This window comes from Panthera tigris, chromosome D1 (genome assembly GCF_018350195.1).
Source record: "Panthera tigris isolate Pti1 chromosome D1, P.tigris_Pti1_mat1.1, whole genome shotgun sequence".
Lineage (NCBI taxonomy): Eukaryota > Metazoa > Chordata > Mammalia > Carnivora > Felidae > Panthera > Panthera tigris.
This window is the reverse complement of record NC_056669.1, coordinates 114011996-114032162: the sequence shown is the minus strand read 5'-3', so window position 1 is coordinate 114032162 and position 20167 is coordinate 114011996. Positions and strand designations below refer to the sequence as shown.

Here is a 20167-nt window from a genome sequence, read left to right as displayed (position 1 = left end):
GGACAGGGGTCGGGATAGGGGCCGGGGCAGTGAGGGGGCAGGGGGACGGACTGAGGCTGGCGCTTCTGGGGAGGGCGGCGTCCCGGCGATGCCGCGAGGCGGCCACGCAAGGACCGTCGGGAATCGCCTGACCCGGCGCCCCTCCTTCCCCACTGGTGGCCGTCCTCCAGCCTGTCCGTCCCCGACATCCCCCGCATGTCCCTGAGTGAGCTCGGCCCAGTCCCCTGTCTCAGGCCGCGTCCGTGGGCCGGTGGTGCCCTAGGCCTCTGGATGGCCCCTGGATATCGAAAAGCCCGCAAAGCCAACACCCAGCGCTCTCTGCCCTGCCTCCAGGATCTGTGGCACCACCTTACAGTTCTCACAAGCTGGAGCCCCCCACCCCCCCACCCCCCGCCCGGCCCCAGGGGCAAACAGAACCCCTCCGTCTCAGCCTGGGGCAGCAACGTGGCCAGCAGTTTTCATCACAAGGCATTTTACACTTGATACAAGCTGACAGACGCCCCCCCCCCCCCCATCCCTAGCTGTTCCCAGCAGTTTCCTGCAGAAAACCACACAGCCGTCCCCACCCTGGCTCTGCACCAGCCCCAGGACGCATTGCCTGGCTTGTTTCCCCATTTCTGCTGCTTAGGAGGTTTCTTCCTGAACTGAACTTTGTTCTCTTTCTTCCTAGTCATGTTTCCTTCTTTCTCTTCCCCATATTTCCTGCCAGCTGACCGCTCCCCGCCCCAACTTCAGTCTTCCCAGAAGGGCCTGGGGGCTGCTGTGTGTGCTGAGGCATGTGCCAACTGCTGCTGGGCAGCTCTGTTCCTGGCACCCAGCTCAGCCCTGAGGCCTGACCTTTGGCATAGTGACCCCAAGTCAGGCAGAGCTGTGCAGAGGACCCCAGTAAGCTCTGCTGGAGATGCACGGGTGGTTGTTCAGTCCCAGGAATGCTGAGACCCCAGCAGGGTCACGGGTGTAGTGAGAAAGGCCTATAGTCATCACACAGTGGCTGCCTGAGCTCCTATAGAGTTCAGAGGTCTTCGGAGCCCAAGTACTACAAAGTTCGCTCAGGGCTCACTCTCAGCCAGCAGTGCCCTACACCCAAGAGCAAGCAGGAAGGAGGGACAGCGCCAGCCCTTTCGGCAGAGCCCCCACTGGGCAGGGTTCTGGGGGCCCTAGAACCTGGGTTGGAAACTGACTTCTTTAAGTGGGTACACATCTTTCAGCCACAGTAAGATTTAGAATGACACATAAAACGTTTTAAGAGAATCAGAACTAAAGTGTTCATTCTTACATGGTAAGTTAAATCTCAACATAGTTGGTATTTCAAGTTTCTGAACCATTGAGACAACTTGGGGTTCACCACGTTCAAAATTTTAATCTATTGGGTGTATGAGTTCTTGGCACACCCAAGATTGTGTTGTCAATTCAGACAAGCTACAGCACTTTAAAAGGAATTAAAAGATACTGAATGTATAAATTCAGTTTAAAATGTTAGAAATGTGGGGCGCCTGGTTAAACATCCGACTTATGCTCAGATAATGATCTCACGGTTCGTGGGTTCCAGCCCCTCATCGGACTCTGTGCTGACAGCTCAGAGCCTGGAGCCTGCTTCAGATTGTGTCTCCCTCTCTCTCTTGCCCCTCCCCTGCTCTCTCTCTCTCAAAATAAATACACATTAAAAATAATAATAATACATTTAATATTAGAAATGCTTAATTCACTGGGTTTGTAGAGGAGACCAAACATTTTGACAGACCCCTGAAAAATGACTATAAATCTTCTAGGCTTATAAAGGAAATGACAGGGTTTGTGAAATTGAACTTAGCAGGTTAAAAACTTAAGTTTTGATCAACAATAGCCAAAGTATGGAAAGAGCCCAAATGTCCATCAACTGATGAATGGATAAAGAAGATGTGGTATATATATATACAATGGAGTATTACTCGGCAAGCAAAAAGAATGAAATCTTGTCATTTGCAACTATGTGGATGGAACTGGAGGGTATTATGCTAAGCGAAATTAGTCAGAGAAGGACAAGTATCATATGACTTCACTCATATGAGGACTTGAAGACACAGAACAGATGAACATAAGGGAAGGGAAACAAAGGGAGGGGGACAAAACATAAGAGACTCTTAAACGTGGAGAACAAACTGAGGGTTACTGGAGGGGTGCTGGGAGCGGGGATGGGCTAAATGGGTCAAGGGCACTAAGGAATCTACTCCTGAAATCACTGTTGCACTAGATGATACCTAACTTGGATGTGTACTAAAAAAACAAATTTAAAAAACCCCAAAAACTAAAGTTTTGAATTTATAGCTTCAATAAGTCAAATCCTAATTATTTTAAGTTGATGTAAATCTGAGCATATAACCCCCTTGCCCGGTCCCTAAACCCAGACCTCAGCCCCAATTTCTGGCCATCTTGCCTGTGAGGCAGCCCACACCACCAGGGCTGGGTGTGGGGTACCCAGGCAGAGGTTCTAGCTCTGAGTTTCAAGCCCAGGTCTGGCCCACCGTCAGTCACACTGTCCTCCTCCTTGTCCCCTACTTGTTTGCACTGGGGGACAGAGGAGGGCAGACACATGCCGACATGCAGCAATGGGGTCTGCAGAGACAGGCCTTCCTGCTGCCCACTGAACCCCCTCACCCCCAAGCTCTGGGGATGCCCTCAGAGCCAGAGCTCCCCACCCAGATGCACTTGGCAAGCTGGGGGTCCCTAACCTGAGGCTGCCTCTCTGGGACGGCTTCAAAAGTGTCCCTAAGTGAGGTGCTTGGCTGGCTCAGTCGGCAGAGCATGTGACTCTATCTCAGGGTCATGAGTTCAAGCCCCAGGTTGGGCATAGAGATTACTTAAAAAAAGAAAAAAAAGAAAAAAAGTAACCCTAAGTAACTACGGGGAGCTCGTTATACATCCCAAGAGCACTTGCACCTGGCCGTTGGATGTGCCTGGCAGCTGTTGGGCTGCTGGGGGCTAGGCTTGTGTGTTCCTGGGGTGGGGTGAGGGTGGGGTGCCCTCATCTCACAAGTAGCCCGGGGCCTCTCCTCATCTGCCGAGTCAGCACAAGGCAAGGCTCTTCCCAGCAGTGGCAACCCGTGACTTGTCCTGTTTTAATGGGGAAGGCCTAAGCCAGGGGTTGCCCTGAGGGCAGGGCCCAGGCCACTATCAGTCCGTGCACTATCACTCCTGAACCTCAAAACATTCCAGTTTTGAGGCCGGAAGCCCAGGAAGAGGGACACACATCAGGATATCCTGCTGCCGAGCCCTCCCTCTGCTCATGGACGGGGACATCCTCCCTGGGTGCTGGGATAAGCAAAGTCCAGAGCAAGAAGGAAGGAGTGGGGCACACTCACGTGCAGTGGAAGCTTTCAGATTTAGCTCCAGAGCCAGCACAGCAGGTTTTTTGTCCGTGTCTCACATGCGAGACCCTGCCACCCTGGCTTTGGCCAGGGTGATGGCTGTGACCTGGGTGTCATGTGCTGTCTGGTGTATTGGTATCCATTCAGAGGTCAGGTGGGTGTCAGGTCCTAAGGCAGGTGCCTGTGATGGGTGGGTGGCCCTGCAGAAGGCTGTGCGCTTTGTGGCATCACTGCCAGGTTTTATGCTTCTCATCGTCCCACGACCAACCTTAAAATACCCCGATGCCAAAGGGAGGGGCAGTTTGTGTGTGATGAGGCCAACGGGGCAGGATTTCTTAGTGTTGTGCCAGGGCAAATGGTGGACCCCAGAAGGTGACCCCTGTCCCAAACCCCAGCGCCTGGGAAGGTGACCTTATTTGGAAATAGGGTCTCTGCAGATGTGATTAAGGATCTCAGGATGAGATCATCTTGGATTTAGGGCGAGCCCCAAATCCAGTGACAGGGATCTTCGTAAGAGAAAAGAGGGAGATTTGAGACACACAGATACAGGGGAGGAGACCCCTCCTAGATGACACAGGCAGAGATTGGGGTTACACAGCCTCAGGCCAAGGGTGCCGGCGGCCTTCAGCGACTGGAAGAAAGGTAAAGACAGTCTCCCTCGGAGGCTCCAGGGGAACCCTCTGCTGACACCTTGATCTTGGAATTCCGGCCTCTAGGACTGCAAGAGGATCAGTTCCTCTTGTTTGGGGTCATTTGTCACGGCTGCCCCAGGGCACTGAGGCAACGCGGTGGTGTGGAAAGGCCCGAACCGGTGTCTGTAGGCATGTTTTCTTTCCTAATGCTGTTTTTCCTAGGCCGGTCTTGAAAGTGACATATATCCCGTCGGCTCTCACGGCTGGGTGGACACTGGCCTGGGATGGATGCCTTGCCACAAAACACCCAACGCCGTGCAGTGCTGGACAGCCGGCTGGCTGTTGGCATGGTTGGTCTGGCCTTTAAAGTCAAAGGGTGTAGTTTTCGACAGGTCACTTAGGGAAACTGGAGGGTATAGATCCCTACTCTGGGAGTGAACGGAGTGCCTGCTCTGGCAGCATCCTGTGGGGACAGCTGCATTTTCCTGGCTGCCTCCTTCGCCCCTCCCCTGGCTGCTGTCACCAGCTGCATCGCTCCTGTGGCCATTTACTGATGATTGACAACGTTCATTGAGCCCCTGTGAGCTCCCCCGGGGGGTGGATGTGAGGTGGTCTTAAAGACAAGCGGCCGGACAAGATGGGGATGGGGGGGGGGGTGCAGCATGACATGCCCGTACAGCCCTGGGGACTTCAATGACACGGAACTCTCAGGCATGGGAATAGGTGTTAATTAGGATCCAGCTGGGGAGTAACAGAGCCCCCAGTCATGGTGGCAGGGGTGTGAACACAGGAGGTTTGAGGGCTGGTGCAGTGGAGGGTGGGGGGGGGGGCAGGGATCATCGCCATCTGAGACAGAGTTCCAGCCAGCAAAACCACGTTCCAAGTAATCAGGATGGAAAAGGGGACACTGACTCAAAATCCTGCCCCTATGTGCTCACATCATGCTCTGTTATGGGAAGGATCATGTCCCCTAAAAGTTCACATGTTGGAGTCCCTCAGAATGTGGCATTATTGGGGCGCCTGGGTGGCTCACTCGGTTCAGCGTTGGACTTTTGATTTCAGCTCACAAACTGAGATCGAGCCCCGCGTCCAGCTCTGCCTGGAGCCTCCTTGGGAGACTCTCTCTCTCTCTCTCTCTCTCTCTCTCTCTCTGCCCCTCCCCCACTCTCTCAAAATAAATCAACATTAAAAAAAAAAAGACCGTGGCCTTATTTGGGTCACTGCTGATGTAATTAATTGAGTTCATACTGGGTAGGGCAGATCCCCTATCCGGTGTGACTGGTGTCCTTGTGAAAAGGGGAAATTTGGGCAGGGAGATGATCACAGAGGGGAGGCAGCATGAGCTGACGCTGGGAGGAGACAGCCATCTGCCAGTGGAGAGAAGGCTGGGCCAGATCCTCAGCCACAGCCTCAGCAGGAACCAGCCCTGCCCACCTGGGACTTCCAGCTCCTAGAAGTGGGGGAAAAGAAATCTCTGAGTTCCCTTCTCTGCATTATATTCAGAAATTTCTGGCATCTTGACCCTAGTTTAGCATAGGCCACCCGAGTCCACTTCCAGGCTGCCGGCTGCTCGAGCTGCCCCTGCTGCCCCAGATGGGGGGGGGGGTGCCCCGTGGGACAGGTGTGCTCGCTCAGGTTTCATCCTGCACACACTCTGAAGAGCTCTGCCGGCATAAACTCAGCTTCTTGTGTTCTCTTGGTGGCTAAGCCTTTCCCACCGGGGTGTGACTTTTTGTGACCCCATCCTGGTTCTCTGGACCCTGCCTGTGCCACACTAGTGCTCCAGCTTTTCCATGAGACGTCTGGGGAGGCAGTAGAGTCAACTTCTGTGGTTATTTTGCAATAACCCGAATCCAGCTGTGTGGCTCTGGGCACAGTTTGATGGCTGCAAAAAACAGGGTCCACGGACACGGGTGGCCTCCTGTCAGGAGTTGGAGCTCCTTGCTCCCCTTCCCTAGGTGGCCCGTTTCATTCAAAACACCGCCCACCACCAAGTTCTCGAAGCCCTCAAGCTCAGCACGCCATCCAAGGCAGGGGACACGCTCGGTTCCCAGAGCGCGGCCTTCCCCAAGCGTGTCACTCCTGGTGACCGCGTGCCTGGCGCGACCAGGTGCCAAGGGTTGCCACACCTCTGTCCCTGCACCCACATGGGTGCGCAGGCCTCTAGCCATATCTGGACCAGGCCACCGACCCCAGTTATCTGGAAGGGTCATTGTCTGCAACCCACTCCAGAGACTGTGGGAAGCAATTCTTGTCAACCTGCCAGGAGGCCTGAGCCAGGACAGCCAGCGAATGGTGCCGGATGCCCCTGGGCACCGTGGCCATGCTGCAGGCTCTGGGCTCCCCAGCCCTTGTTTCCTCCTTCACGATGCCAGTGTTGGGCTTGTGTCTGCGGGGGCCCTTGCCTCTCAGTGGCCGGGGGTGCTGGAAAGAGACTCTCAGCTCCACCCTTGCCCTTGGAAACAGAGTTGAGACCACAAGGAGCTAAAACGTGACAGGTGTCCAAGTCACAGAACTTAAGAAATGAAACTGTTTCCAAGCACTTCTTACAAGTAAAGGCAGCCTGCCCCTCGCTGGGCATAACCTGGTTAGGGAGGGGCAGGTGGACTCAGGCCTGATTCTAATAAATGACCTGAGGGCTTGCAGGAGCCGAGAGGCAGGCAGTGTGGGGTCTTTCTCATGGCCACCTGTGTGTCTCATCATGCTCTGGGACCCCCGCCCCAAACACACGCATACTTTTGGGAATCCCAGAAGGCCTGGGAAGCCCAGCAGCAGCACTGAAAGGAGATAGGATGTCTGTCCTACTCCAAGCCCCTCTTCACAGAAGCCCACCACCTCGGCCTGAGCTGGCACTCTGTCCATTCCCCACGTGGGTCCCCGCAGCGTCTGGGCATTGCCCTGTTCTGTGAGTGGCTGCTGGGGGCGGGTCAGGGTCTGCTTGTCGGAGTCCCCTGGCTTGGCCATGGGAGGGGTATCTCGTGGCATGGGGATGTGGGCCCTGGGGATCGCCCCTCCTCCAGGAAGCCCTCTGCTGGCCCAGCTCTTTGGAAGGTCTTGGAAGGTGGTGAAATAGCTCTCTTACAAAGATTCCAGCCGCCAGGGTTCCGGTTTCCCCCAGGGGGTCTTGGAGGCCCAGAGCATGGGTGGGGTGTCTGGTCTGTGGGAGGGGCCCCGCCCCTTCCTCCTCCTGGTCAGGGTCCAGCTGGGCCTGACCTCTCACTGGGAACTGAGGAAGTGAGCCAGGGTGGGGCAGAGGTCTCTTTTGTGGGTCTGGGCCAGGATCAGGTTCAGGGCCCAGATACTGCCGCCCCCCCCCCCCCCCCCGCCCCCCACCTGCCCCATAAGGAGGAAGCTTCCTTTTCAAGCCATGTGGCTTCATGAAGGCCAGCTCAGCAGGGCTACCTGCTCTCCAAACACACTCCTTGGGTGTAGCAATGCGGGAGGTTGACCCACGGGGCGGCCCTCTGCCCTCACCTCGGGGTGCAGAGGTGGGTGGTGGCAGATCGGCAAAGGGTCCCGGCTGGGCACTGAGGGATCAAAGTCTAGACTGGGCCCTGCGGTCACCGGGTGCTGTCTCAGGGTGGGCGTGGGCCGTCCTTTCTCTGCAGGCCTCAGTGGCCCTCTTTGTTAAGAAAGGACTGTAGGGTGATGTGCAGCAGGCCCTTAGGGCTCTGGACGCAGACCAGCCCCCGACGTGGGCAGCAAGTACCCCAGAACCTGGGCCAGGTCAAAGCCATGGGGGAGATGATCCTGTCGCGGCACGGCGCGTCGGCCTGCCTGCAGGGGGCGCCCCCGCTCCTGCCTTTACGCGCCCGCGCTCGACGTGCTCGTCCCCGCGCCGCCCGCCGCCGCGCGAGCGAGCGTGTGCGTGCCCGCAGCTGCGAGCGTGAGTGCGTGCGCGCGCGCGCGGCGGCGGCGGCCCTGAAAGCGGCGCTCGGAGCCTGAGGCGGCTCCGGCTGAGGCGGCTCCAGAGGCGGCGGCGACCCGCTTCCCGCTCCCCGCTCGTCCTCCGGGCGCGCCAGCCCAGGCCGCTCCCCGGGGCCCGAAGATGCCGGCCGTGTCGAAGGGGGACGGGATGCGGGGCTTGGCGGTCTTCATCTCCGACATTCGCAACTGTGAGTGGCCGCGGCGCGGGACCGGCCTGTGGGGTGCGGGGGTGCGGGGTGCTGGGCTGGGGTCCGGGGGCGGGGCGCGGGGCGGGGTCCGCGTGCGGACCCGGGGGACGGGAGTGCTGGGCGGGAGTCTGGGTGCGGACCCAGAAGGCAGCGATGGGGCGGGTTGGGGGGGGGGGGCGCGGGGCGGGGCGGAGGTCCGGGGTCGCAGGCCCGGAGCGCTGGGTGGGAGTCCGCGGGCGCAGGCTCGAGGTGCGGGGGTGCGGGCCAGGGGTCTGGGTGCAGGGGCAGGGGGCGCGGGGCGGGGTCCCGGGTGAGGACCTGGAGGGCGGGGGTCCGGGGGCGCCCCCCTGGGGTGGGGCGGGAGTCTGGGCGCCGACCCAGAAGGCAGGGGGCAGGGGGCGCGGGGCGGGGTGGGGGTCTGGGGCCGCAAGCGGGGTTGGTCTGGGTGCAGACCCAGATGGCAGGGGGCAGGGGGCGCAGACTGGGGGTGCGAGGGTCCCGGGTGCGGACCTAGAGGGCGGGTGAGGAGGGCGCAGCAGGCCTCTGGTAGGCGGGATCGGGGGCTCCGACTGGAATGCGGGGGCCGCGGGTCGGGGAGCAGTGGGGGCAGGGGTGCGGGGTGCAGGGTGGTGTTCCCCGACCCCGTAGGGGGCTGTGGTATCGTCGGCCCGGTTCCGGCGAAGACCCCCCTCTCCCCCCCCCCCCCCCCCCCCCCAAGCATGATGTCATGTCGAGCAATCTGCTCCGTCTTTCTAGTAATGGAGCATTTAACCCAGCGTTTTCCAAAACAGCGTGGACTTTCGCTCAGGGAGTGGGAAGAGCGAACCCTGGGAAGCGGCTCTGCGCGGGCTGTGGCGGCTTACTGCGCCCTGATTAAAATGACTCATTCCCCGGGGGAATCCAGACACTGGGGCCCTAGAGGGTGGGCTGGCTGCAGGGAAACTGCTCTGGCTGCTGTCTCCGTTCCGGGACACGCGCGTGCCCTCCCCGGAGCGGAAAAAATCAGGCGGCAAGGTGAAACAGGCGGGGAGGCTGCTGGGTGCCCCGTGGGTCCTGCAGTGAATTTGGCTGTGGTCCGCAGAGGGGCTCTTGGCATTCAGAGGACGTCTCCTTTATTCGCTTAAAAAAGGTAAACACAAAACCGGTTTCCTGCTGGTGTGTTTTATTGTTTTCGGTACCCACCAGGTCGTTGACTGATTTGTATTGCCTTGGGTTCAGTGTGTATTTTGATGGTAAATGCTGTTGTGTTGAACCCCTCACCTCCTTGCACCGGGGGGCCCCGTTGTCCCCAGACCGTGGAAGTCTGGATCTTCTGGCCCTCCGCCTACTCTGCAGGAAGTCGGGGTGGTATCGCACTCTCGGATTGGTGCCTTCGCAAGCAGGCAGCGTTTGTCTGTTCCTTTGCTGTTTGCTGTGACTTCAGGACGGTGGCACTCTTAATCCGGGCGCGTCTTGTAAAGCCAAGTGCACGTGCGCTGCTGCTGCAGGGGACCCTTGGCCCAAGGCTTAGCAGCCTTCAGTTGGGCGTGATGTCAGCCCTTCCATTTTGGTAGAAACACGCATTGGGCAAGAAAGACCTCGAGGCTGAAACCCGTTGCCAGACCTGTGACGCTGCTGGGTCTGCGCTCGGCTGCAAGTAGGCGCCTGCCACGGACTGAGGACTCAGCCGGTGCTCGTTGACTGCCTGGAGACCGGACTTTGTCCTCCGCCGCGCTGTTGACACCTGGGCCCACCGTCTGTGGTGCAGAAGTGTCTGTTGGCGGCAGACAGCAGCATCCCCGGCCTCTCTACGACCAGATGCCTCAGTTGTGACGCCCAAGGCCACGTCCAGACGTTGCCCCGTGGGGGAGTTTTCTCTGCTGGAGGGCCGCCGGTGTGGACCAAAGAGTAAGACAGCCTCTCCCCGCCGAAGTCTTATATGAGGGGGAGGGGTGCCTGGTCCTCCTTGGGGCCAGCTCTCCGTTTAATGCGGCCCCCTCCTCAGAAACCCCTTCCCAGCCTCGCTGTGCCCCTGCCCTTTCTTCCGTCAGCCATGGTGCCGTGCTCCTTCAGAGCAGTGTCGGCGATCGTGGCCCCGCAAGGCGGGGCCCGCGTCTGTCACGTCACGCTCCTCCTCTGCTTGCACAGTGCCTGGCATGAGGCATGTGCCGAGGAAACGAGTAGACGGTGAGCCAGAGAGGACTTTGCTAGAAGATGATTCTTGCCCCGACTTTCTCTGAAGGGCCCTGCAGGCAGAGGGCCAAGATGTGCCTGGAACAGCAGGGAGCTAACGTAAACACGGGCAACACGTGCGGGCTGGTGCCTGGAGACTGGAGACTGACCGAGGGCTGACTCTGGCGGGACTGGTCTGGGACTGGTCTGGGCTTACGCCTGTGGGGAGGGAGAGGGGTCCCTGCTTCCCCTTCTCCCCGCCCACCTCTGATCTCATGTGCTTACTGGTCTCTTGTGAGCTGTGATGGCTGTAGCCAGGCTCTGGGGAGAGAGGGCACTGAGCTGGCAGCCAGGGTCTGGACTCAGCCCGCCTCTCCCCTGTGCCATGACCCACAGCCAGTGGCCGCTGAGTTAGGTTTCGCAGCTGACAGAGGGGTTGGTTTGAGCAGGAGCACCGTTGAGGTCTGTTTCAGTTCTAAAATTGCAGCTCCCTTTGCCTTTCTGAGCTAGAGTCTTAAGTTCCCCCCTTTAAGACGTTCAGGAGCGAGCTCTGCATCTGTCTGCACCTTATGTAAGTTACGGGCTTCAGGCGGCTGGCTGGGAACGTTGCTTAGCACAGCCACAGTGAATACCCTCCGGGGTTTGAAAAGGTGCTCTTGTCGTGCTGTGTGCCTCAAGCCTGTAGCTTTTGTGGCTCAGGTAGCAAACTAATTCAGTGCCTCATAAAATTAACTGGATTCTTTTTGATGAACTTCAGCCCAGGGCCACTGAATTTGGCTAGTGTGACTTCAGGGTGTGGGAGTTATGAGTTGTTTCTTTCTGTTTTTAAGTTGGTATTGAAAAATTCGAGGGGCGCTTACGTGGCTCAGTCAGTTAAGCGTCTGACTTCGGCTCACGTCATGATCTTGTGGCTCCTGAGTTTTGAGCCCCACATGGGGCTCTGTGCTGACGGCTCAGAGCCTGTCTGCCCCTCGCCCACTCACGCTCTCTCAAAACATGAATAAAACATGAAAAAATTAAAAGAAAAATTCTCACCCTTTTACTTAGTCCCAAACTTTAAATAAATCTTTATTTTGAAATAAAAATAGATTTGCAGGAAGTTGCAAAGAAGTGGACAGGGAGGTCCCGGCACCCTTCACCCCACCTCTTCAAGGGGGATTTCTGACATGACAGTACAATTTCAACACCAGGAAACTGACATTGGTACATTCCACAGGGCGGAGTCACATTTTATCGGTTTTACCTACGCTGGTGTGTGTGTCTGTGTCTGTGTAGGTCTTTGTGCTTTTGTCACAAGTAGCTACGTGTAACTGCCACCTTCATCAAGACACAGAGCTGTTCCGTCATCACAAAGCCCCCTCGCCTTACCCCTTTAGCCAGCGTACCCACTCCCGACTGCTAGTCTGTTCTGTCTGCATAGCATCTCAAGGGCGTCATGTGAATGGAGTTGTGTAGTATGTGACCCGTTGATTGGCTTTTCTCACTCCGTACAATCCCCTTGAGGTCTGTCCGAGCTGTTGCATTGACTGATAACGCATTCAAGTGATGGGTTTAAAGAAAACAAAAGCCCTGCTGAAATTGGGAAAATAATAGTTATTTGTTATTTGGTTATTTTGGAACTTTTGTTTACTTTTACACGTGTGATGTGTCATTGGACAGGCATGTCTAAGTTAATGCATGTCTTTTTTAAAAAGTATTTTTTAATGTTTATTTTTTTTTGAGAGAGAGAGAGAGAGAGAGAGAGAGAGAGAGAGAGAGAGAGACAGCAAGCAGGGGAGGGGCAGAGAGAGAGAGGGAGACACAGAATCTGAAGCAGGCTCCAAGCTCTGAGCTGCCAGCACAGAGCCCGATGTGAGCCTTGAACCCAGGAACGGTGAGATCATGACCTGAGCTAAAGTTGGCCACTGAACCAACTGAGCCACCCAGGCGCCCCAGTTAATGCATGTTTTTATGCATTACCATTGACATGTCAACACGAGAACAGTGTTGAGAATGTGAAACACTGCTGAAAATGTTGACAGACTCCTCATTGGCTGCAAAATACCCAAGACTGAGGAGCGCCTGGGTGGCTCAGTCGGCTAAGCGTCCGACTTTGGCTCAGATCATGACCTCATGGCTCGTGGGTGCGAGTCCCACACCGGGCTCTCTGCTGTCAGCGGGGAGCCCGCTTTGGTTCCTGTCTTCCTCTCTCTCTGCCCCTCTCCAGCTCGTGCTTTCTCTGTCTCAACAAAACAAAACAAAACAAAAACAACCAAGACTGCAATGAAAGAGAGCGATGGGTCTTTACTCTTGTGAGACCAGTCACGTTGCCAGTGGGCAGGAAATTGTCATTTATTCCTCCAAGCGGGAGGTGGCGGGGGCGGGGGGCCGTGCAGGTGAAGCGAGACAGGAGACACTTCCATCGTGCTTGCGGGCGTTTTATTTACTCCCTCCAGGCACTCGCTCAAATGAAGGGGGACGAGTGGAGACGTGTCATTAGCTATTTGGCAAAAACGCGTTTCCCGTGTTCTTGGTGAAAGCATGCAGTTTTGCTGCAGGTGCAGTGATAAACTGGCAGAATCAGTATCAGTGCTCGGCTCATTGTGTTGGTCACGAAACTCTGTCCTCTCCATTTCCGTTAACTTCGTTGAAATTGGGCACTCCTTTGAATTACATTTTAACATGACTAGAGTTTAAAACATTTAGTTCGTAAAATTCCGTGTGTTATGAGTCATAAATTGGATGTGGAGAACTGAACGTAAAACGCGAAGTTCAGGTTATGCCTCTGTGTAGGAAATGAAACGTAAAGGTGGTACTTGATTTTCCTGAGTAATAATAAGGAGCAGAACCAGAATTTGTCGGTCTGCTTTTTAACTTTTAAAGTCCTTTAAAAAATTTAAGGTTCGTTTTAGTCTTGACTGGACATTTAAAAAATGATGACTTTTTGAAAAAGAATGCTCTTCTTGCGAATTTTCTTCTGCATAATATATACTCTTTAGAAACTGATTTAGGGAGCGTGTGACGGAGGGCAAAGGGAGGGACGATCCCCTGTGCTGGGCGAGGGGAGGAAGTCTTGGACCCAGGTTGAATTTTTCTGCCAAGGTTGGTGGTTATTGCTTCGAGGAAATACCTGTGCATCCCCTCGTTTTCCTTCTGGCTCCTCTGAAGTCGGGGACTCTCTCTGTTTCTCTTATGACACGTTGAAATGTCCTGGTGATGAGTGTTTTCTCGTGCCGGATCCTTAGCATTACTTCTCTCTCCTCTTAAAATGACTTTCACTCCGTTGTTTCGGCAACAGTGTGTGTCAGGATTTTGTAGTTGCGGAGTTATTGGGAAGGCTCTCTTTGTGGGGCTGAATAACATTTCCTTGGCTTTTAAAAAATAGAGTCAGATCAGAGGGGAGGGTTCCAGTGCGATGTAGGAAGCGCTGTTTCACACTAACACAGAATGTGACTCCCTGGTGTGAGCTCCTGAGTGGGCGGGGCTCTGGGTGCCTCAGAATTTTATGGGTCTGTTTTGCAGGTTCTTGGGCGCGAGGCCGGCTTCCCTTAGCTCGAATTTCAAAACTTATGAGACTCCCAGAACCAGAAGTCTTTTTTTGTAAGTCTTCGGTGAACTCCTTTGGCCACAACCCTGGCCTTGCAGAGCCGGGAAGCTGTGTGTGGTCTCCCTCCTGTGCGAGTGAGTGTTCACAAGCGTGTGCTTCCAGGACACCATGGCCACGTGCTCTGCTTCCTCCCAAAGTCTTACCGGTTCTGGATCTTGGGACAGATCGGGCCTCAGGTTTGGGGCAAGGGGTGGCATCTGATCTGTTATGTGAAATTTGTGGGGTTCGGAGAAACAGGACATGTGGTCCCTGTCCCCCTAAAGAGTCTGCAGACAAATAGGGAGGTGCGTTCTCACCAGTGCGTCCATCTTTATTGAGCACCTCCTACGTTGCGGACTCCTGAATGTCGTATGCAGAGAACGAGAGGTTGTCAGGTGGACAAGATGAGTCCTTGCCCGAAAGCAAGGTGGAGAGGTCCTAGGCGACAGAGGGCACCAGGTGCTCAGACACCTAAGAAAGGTAGGTCTGCGTCAGCCTTTGGAATGTTTCACGTTTGCCTCTGGCCTTGTCGAGCATTCTTTTTTTTTTTTTTTTTTTTTTTTGCTTAAAGTGTGTCAGTCCACTCCCTGCCTGGACTCGGTGTGTGAAATGAATGTAAGACAGATACGTAGGACAGGCACCCTCCTGTCTTGCCCTTTCATTGTGATCAGCACAGAGGTTTGATATGGAAACCACAAGTGCGGGAGTTAGAAAGTTGATGGTTTTCGTCAGCTTCCAGTGCACTGTGAGGTACATCAAGTAAGTCTGCCCTCAGCTTAACAAAATGAGTGGCACACTTGAGAAAATAGAAATGAGCAGTTTTCACCGGGCCGTGTAATGTCTGAGGTTGGGATGATAAGACTGCATTTACTGATTCTCCTCTTGGCCTTTTTCACGATAACTGACTTTGGGATGACGTTGCCATGGTTGAAATATCACGGAAAGTTGCATGTGCCATGTGATTACGAGAACTTCAGGGTGGGTAGTTCAAGTGGGAGTCGCCACCGGGAGCTGGGGGCTGAGGCCGAGCGATAAGACCGGCCCTGGCGCTCTGTGGGAGAGAGGGCCCTGCACGCCACGCCATGGCTGGGATCGGAAGCGTGCAGGGAGGAGGAGGTGGCCTGTTTTAAAATAGCGCCCTGGCGATTGAGCCGGGGACGGCCAGATGCACCGATGCACAGTGCCAGAGAGGAGAGGCGAGTCCGAGCCTCGCCCAAAATGTTGCGGTTGCCCAGAAGATGCAGTTTAAACTCGTGGCGACACTCTTGTCCCTGCCTGCCTTCCCACATCACTTCCTGCCACCCTTCATTCTTTTTCCTTCAGTGTTACTGCCAAAGAGGATTAGGACTCGGGCCCACCATCACCCAATGGGGAAAGTGTGGGAAGTGGAGTCAGAAAGACTTCGGCGGGAGTTGAGAGCCACCAGTGGGAAGGCGAGAGGCACACAGGGTGTGGGGATGGGGCCTGTGGTCTGGCCCTTGGAGTTTGTTGTCTGTGTTAGTGGGGGTGCGGCAGAAGGGCAGTGACGTGCCCACAGCTGCTCTGGGCCCCACAAGGACAGGAAGGTCTTTGCCGTGAGGCGGAGACCCACTTCCCTTGCTAGGTTCTGGCCCCACACGGCTCCCTCAGCTCCCGGCTGCCTCAGGAAACGGGGAGTTGAGTGATGCTGGATGTGTTCATTTAGGATAAGACGTTGCTGACCAGCGGTTTGGGTCAGATCCTGACACTGTACCCTTTGATTCCTCACCTTTGCAAATTGTGGCCTAGTAGAGTCTGGAGTCTTTGTTTTCACCCCCAGTTTAAACCCAGTGAGCGCTGCGGTGGTTTTGTGTATCCTTGTACTCAACACGTTTCCCATTTACCTTCTCACCTGCCCCAGGACCTGGTGTCTGTTTTACAGCGTTGCTTAAAAGTGTGGAGACCAGCATCCAAGTAGGGTTGCCTGGTTTTTGTTTTGGGTGGTAAGGTGTTTTTCTTGCCTTTAAAATCCCTTCTGGTGGCAACTCAGAGCATAATGAGGATTAGTTATTTAGTGTACCTAAAGCCCTTGGAGCTAAGCCTTAGGATGTCAGTGCTGCACTGGGATTTGTGTTTTGCCTTTTCTTTTTTAAAAGAAATTTATTCATTTGTTTTGGGCGAAGAAAGAGCACATGTGAGTGTGCACTCGTGAGAGTGGAGGAGGGACAGAGAGAGAGAGGGAGAGAAAGAATCCCAGGCAGGCTCCGCACCGTCAGCGTGGAGCCCGACGTAACGTTCCGTCTCACAAACTGTGGTATCCTGACCTGAGCCAAGATCAGGAGTCGGATGCTCAGTCGGTTGAGCGTCTGACTTCGGCTCAGGTCACGATCTCACCGTTTGCGGGTTCGAGCCCCGCGTCGGGCTCTGTGCTGACCGCTCGGAGCCTGGAGCCCACTTCGGATTCTGCGTCTCCCTCTCTCTCTGCCCCTCCCCTGCTCATGCTCTGTCTCCCTCTGTCTCAAAAATAAATAAAAACATTTAAAAAAAAAGAATCGGATGCTCAACCAACCAAGCCATCCAGGTGCTCCCGTTATGCTTGCTTGTTTTCTTTCTTTCTTCAATGTTTATTAATTTTTTTTTTTTTTTTTGAGAGAGAGAGAGAGAGACAGAGACAGAGACAGAGAATGAGCATGGGAGGGACAGAGAGAGAGGAGGAGACACAGAATCCGAAGCAGGCTGCAGGTCTGAGCTGTCAGCACAGAGCCTGATGTGGGGCTCGAACCCATGAACTGCGAGATCATGACCTGAGCCGAAGTTGGACGCTTAACCGACTGAGCCACCCGGGCGCCCTATAGCCTTTTTTTCCTTTATGTCAGGCACAGCACGACCAACTCAGAACCTGATTTTGAACCCGCACCGATGAGAGTCAGAGCCTTCTGTGGTTGAGTTCATAATGAATCCTGCTGGGGGTGTGCCTCCATCTACAAGTAGTTTTCGGTAGGTCTTCCTTCCGTAGGACACGCTCCTCACAAACTCAGTTACGTTTAGTTAGCTTGTAGCTTCTGCTCAATTATCCTTTTTAAACTTTGTTGCCACCTTCTTTTTTTTAAGCTTAAAAATATTTATTTTTGGGAGAACGCAAGTGGGGGCGGGGCAGAGAGAGGGGGACAGGGGACCCGAAACGGTCTCTGTGCTGACAGGCTGACAGCAGACAGCCCGATGTGGGGCTTGAATTCACGAACCGCGAGATCATAACCTGAGCCAAAGTTGGACACTCAACTGACTGAGCCTCCCAGGTGCCCCTTTGTTGCCTTATTCTTTCGCCACAATTTGAGCCGTCCTTGGGTAACATAGTACATACAGCTTTCCCAAGTGCTGAGAATGTGGAGGAAGAGGGAGGTGGGAAGGTGGTGGTCTGAGGGTCCGTTCGTACCGAGTTGTTCAGTTCCTGAGGCTTGGCCTTTTTGAGATTGTCATCCACAGGATGGATTTGTGGGCCCCTCGCACGGATGCTGGTCACAGAGGGACAGGAGATGCTCCTCTGCTGGGGGCTGATGTCTGGTGTATATTCTCTAATGTAGCATTTGCTGTAGATCTAGTTTAAATCTGTATAATATTCAGTAGTGAAGAAAACGTATTTCTTTGTATAATGTTCTTGTTTTGCTATACTTTTGGTGCAGCCCCAAGAGTGAAGTGTATTTTGAAGTTGTATATTTCAAAATTTATTTATTTTTCTGGATTCTGTTTTCTGATAGAATTGTACCATTTATTCATTCAAGAAATCTATTTTTTTTAAAGTTTATTATTTTGAGAGATGGAGAATGAGCATGAGTTGGGGAGGTGCAAAGAGAAGGAGAAAGAGAATCGCAAGCAGGCTGTGTGCTGATGTGGGGCTCGATCCCACAAACTGTGAGTTCGTGATCTGCCCCCAAGCCAGGAGTTAGACGCTTAACTGACTGAGGGCAACCGGGCGGCCCCAAGAAATCTATTGAGTGCCTGCTATGTGCCAGGCACTATTCTACTCTAGGTACCAGGGATTCGGTGGTTAACCAAATGGACAAAATCCCTGTACTTTCAGAACTTAAATTCTTGTGAGACTAGACGGACAAAATAAATGAGAAAAACATGTATCTATTTATCTCCATTCATCTTTTTGTTGCTCTGTCGTGGAGAAAAATACAGTAGGGAAGAGGGACAGAGAGTGTGGATGGTTCTGAGCTTCAAAGCCTGTGGTCAGGTCAGGTCAGGTAGCCTGGAGAAGGTGTATTCCAAGGAAGCTTGGAGGAGATGCGGAAGCGAGTTCTGCAGGTGGAGGTGCGGAGGCCCTCGGGGAGCATGGGCTGCGGGAGCGGAGGGCGGAGCATGTCAGGCCTTGTAGGAATCCTTGGAAGTTTTCAGCACACACGATCTAACCCAAATTACTTTTGCTTTTAATAAGATCATTTGCTTCTGTATAGAGAGCGAGCAGCAGGGACAAGGGTTGAAGTGGGAGACAGTTTGGGTGGCTGTTGTATTAACCGTGGAAGGTGGTTCTGGGTTGAACCAGACGGAGACCACAAGCTAAATATTCTGTCCCCCGATGTTAAAGGTGCGGCTGTGTCTCAGGCTTGCCCTGTTTCCAGAGGTACGTCTGCTACGATGTTTCTCACTGTTCACCTGTGTGCAGTGTGGCTTTTTCCTCTGGCTGCTTTTCATGTATATTCCCTGGTTTTAGTCAGTTTTATTTGTTATGTGCCTTGTCATTTTCTTCATGTTTCTTGTGCTTGGGGTTCGAGCTTCTGAGATCAGTGGGTTTCTAGTTTTCACCAAATTTGAAAAAATTTGGCCATTATTCTTCAAATACTTTTTCTGTCCCCGTCCTGCCTTTGAGGACTTTGTTACACACAAGTCAGGCCACTGGAGGTTGCCCCACAGCTCAGTGATGCTCTCTCAGATCGTGTTTTTCGGTCTGCTTTTCTCTCTTTGTTTCACTTGGGCTCATTTCTGGGCTGCGTCTTCAGGTGCACTAATCTGTGGTGTCCGATCTTCTGTTAATCTCGTCCAGCATATTTTCTCTCTCAGACATCGTAGGTCTTGTGTCTTGAACTTCACTTCGGGTCTTTCACGTGTTGTCTGTACCAATTCACATGCTTGTGATACCGTCCCCCTCCGTGAGCATATGGAGTATAGTTATGATGACTTCTAATGTTACTGTCCCCTGATTTTATGTTCTGTCATTTTTTTTTTTTTTTTCCCCTTAATCATCTGTCATTTCTGGGTCTGTTTTTATTGATAGATCTCCCCCCACCCCCATTGTGGGTTGTATTTTTCTGTTTCTTTGCATGCCTGTAATTAAAAAAAAATTTTTTTTTAATGTTTGTTAATTTTTGAGACAGAGCATGAGTGGGGGAGGGGCAGAGAGAGAGAGGGAGACTCAGAATCTGAAGCAGGGCCAGGCTCCGAGCTGTCAGCACAGAGCCTGACATGGGGCACGAACCCTGAGATCACATCCTGAGCCAAAGTCAACACTTAACTGAGCAACTTAGGCACCCCTGCATTCCTGTAATTTTTTATTGGATGCCAGACATCATGAATTTCACCTTGCCCTGAATATTATTGTATTTCTTTAAATATCCTTGAGCTTTTTCCTGGGCTGAAGCTCAGCAACTTGGACACTGTTTGGTCTTAAAGGAGGGGCCGGAGCAGCCTTTGGTGTGGGGCTGATTTCACCCCCCTCTTGAGGTGGGTTCCTTCTCATTTTTTTTTAATTTTTTTTTTAACGTTTTTATTTATTTTTGAGACAGAGAGAGACAGAGCATGAACGGGGAGGGGCAGAGAGAGAGAGGGAGACACAGAATTGGAAGCAGGCTCCAGGCTCTGAGCCATCAGCCCAGAGCCCGACATGGGGCTCGAACTCACAGACCGTGAGATCGTGACCTGAGCTGAAGTCAGACGCTTAACTGACTGAGCCACCCAGGCGCCCCAAGGTGGGTTCCTTCTCAGAACTCTGCTTGATGCCCTGGGTTTTATGAGGTTCCCCCCCCTGCCCCCCAACCGGCTTATTGGCCCTGTGCCGGCATCCATGGCTTACCCTCCAGCTGCTTTCCAGTGGCTCTTTCCACAGCCGCGGGAGCTGGTGGTTGTGCCTGGGCAGATGAGTGATGAGGCAGAGATTCGAGGACCCCTCTGCGGCTCTGCTCTGCACATTCTGGCCCCCTTTGTCTGTCTCCTCACTTTGGGGAGACCTGCCCCTCTCATCTTGTTTGTTTTCTGTCTCTCGGAGGTCATGGTCTGCCAGAGCCTCTTGTCCAGTTTCTGGAGACTGTTGTTTCGTGTATTTTCATCTATTTAGTTGTCTGAGGTGGGAAGGTGAATCGTGTCCCTGTTTATCACCATTAGCGTTGGGGAGAGACACTGAGTACG

General features: G+C 53.9%; 1 protein-coding gene across 6 annotated transcripts in view; it reads left to right on the top strand.

Annotated features, from left to right (window-relative positions):
• Positions 1-7882: 7882 nt before the first annotated feature.
• AP2A2 (adaptor related protein complex 2 subunit alpha 2) overlaps positions 7883-20167 on the top strand; it is an 84734-nt gene continuing 72449 nt past the window's right edge. For 2 of the 6 annotated variants that reach the window (XM_042957590.1, XM_042957589.1), the window contains exon 1: positions 7883-8091. In XM_042957590.1, the coding sequence (XP_042813524.1) occupies positions 8025-8091 (67 nt within the window). In that variant the 5' untranslated portion in view covers positions 7883-8024. Of the gene's footprint in view, positions 8092-16656; positions 16763-18353; positions 18390-20167 lie in introns of those variants that run through there. The other 4 variants (XM_042957591.1, XM_042957586.1, XM_042957587.1 and 1 more) reach the window with 4 other exon arrangements.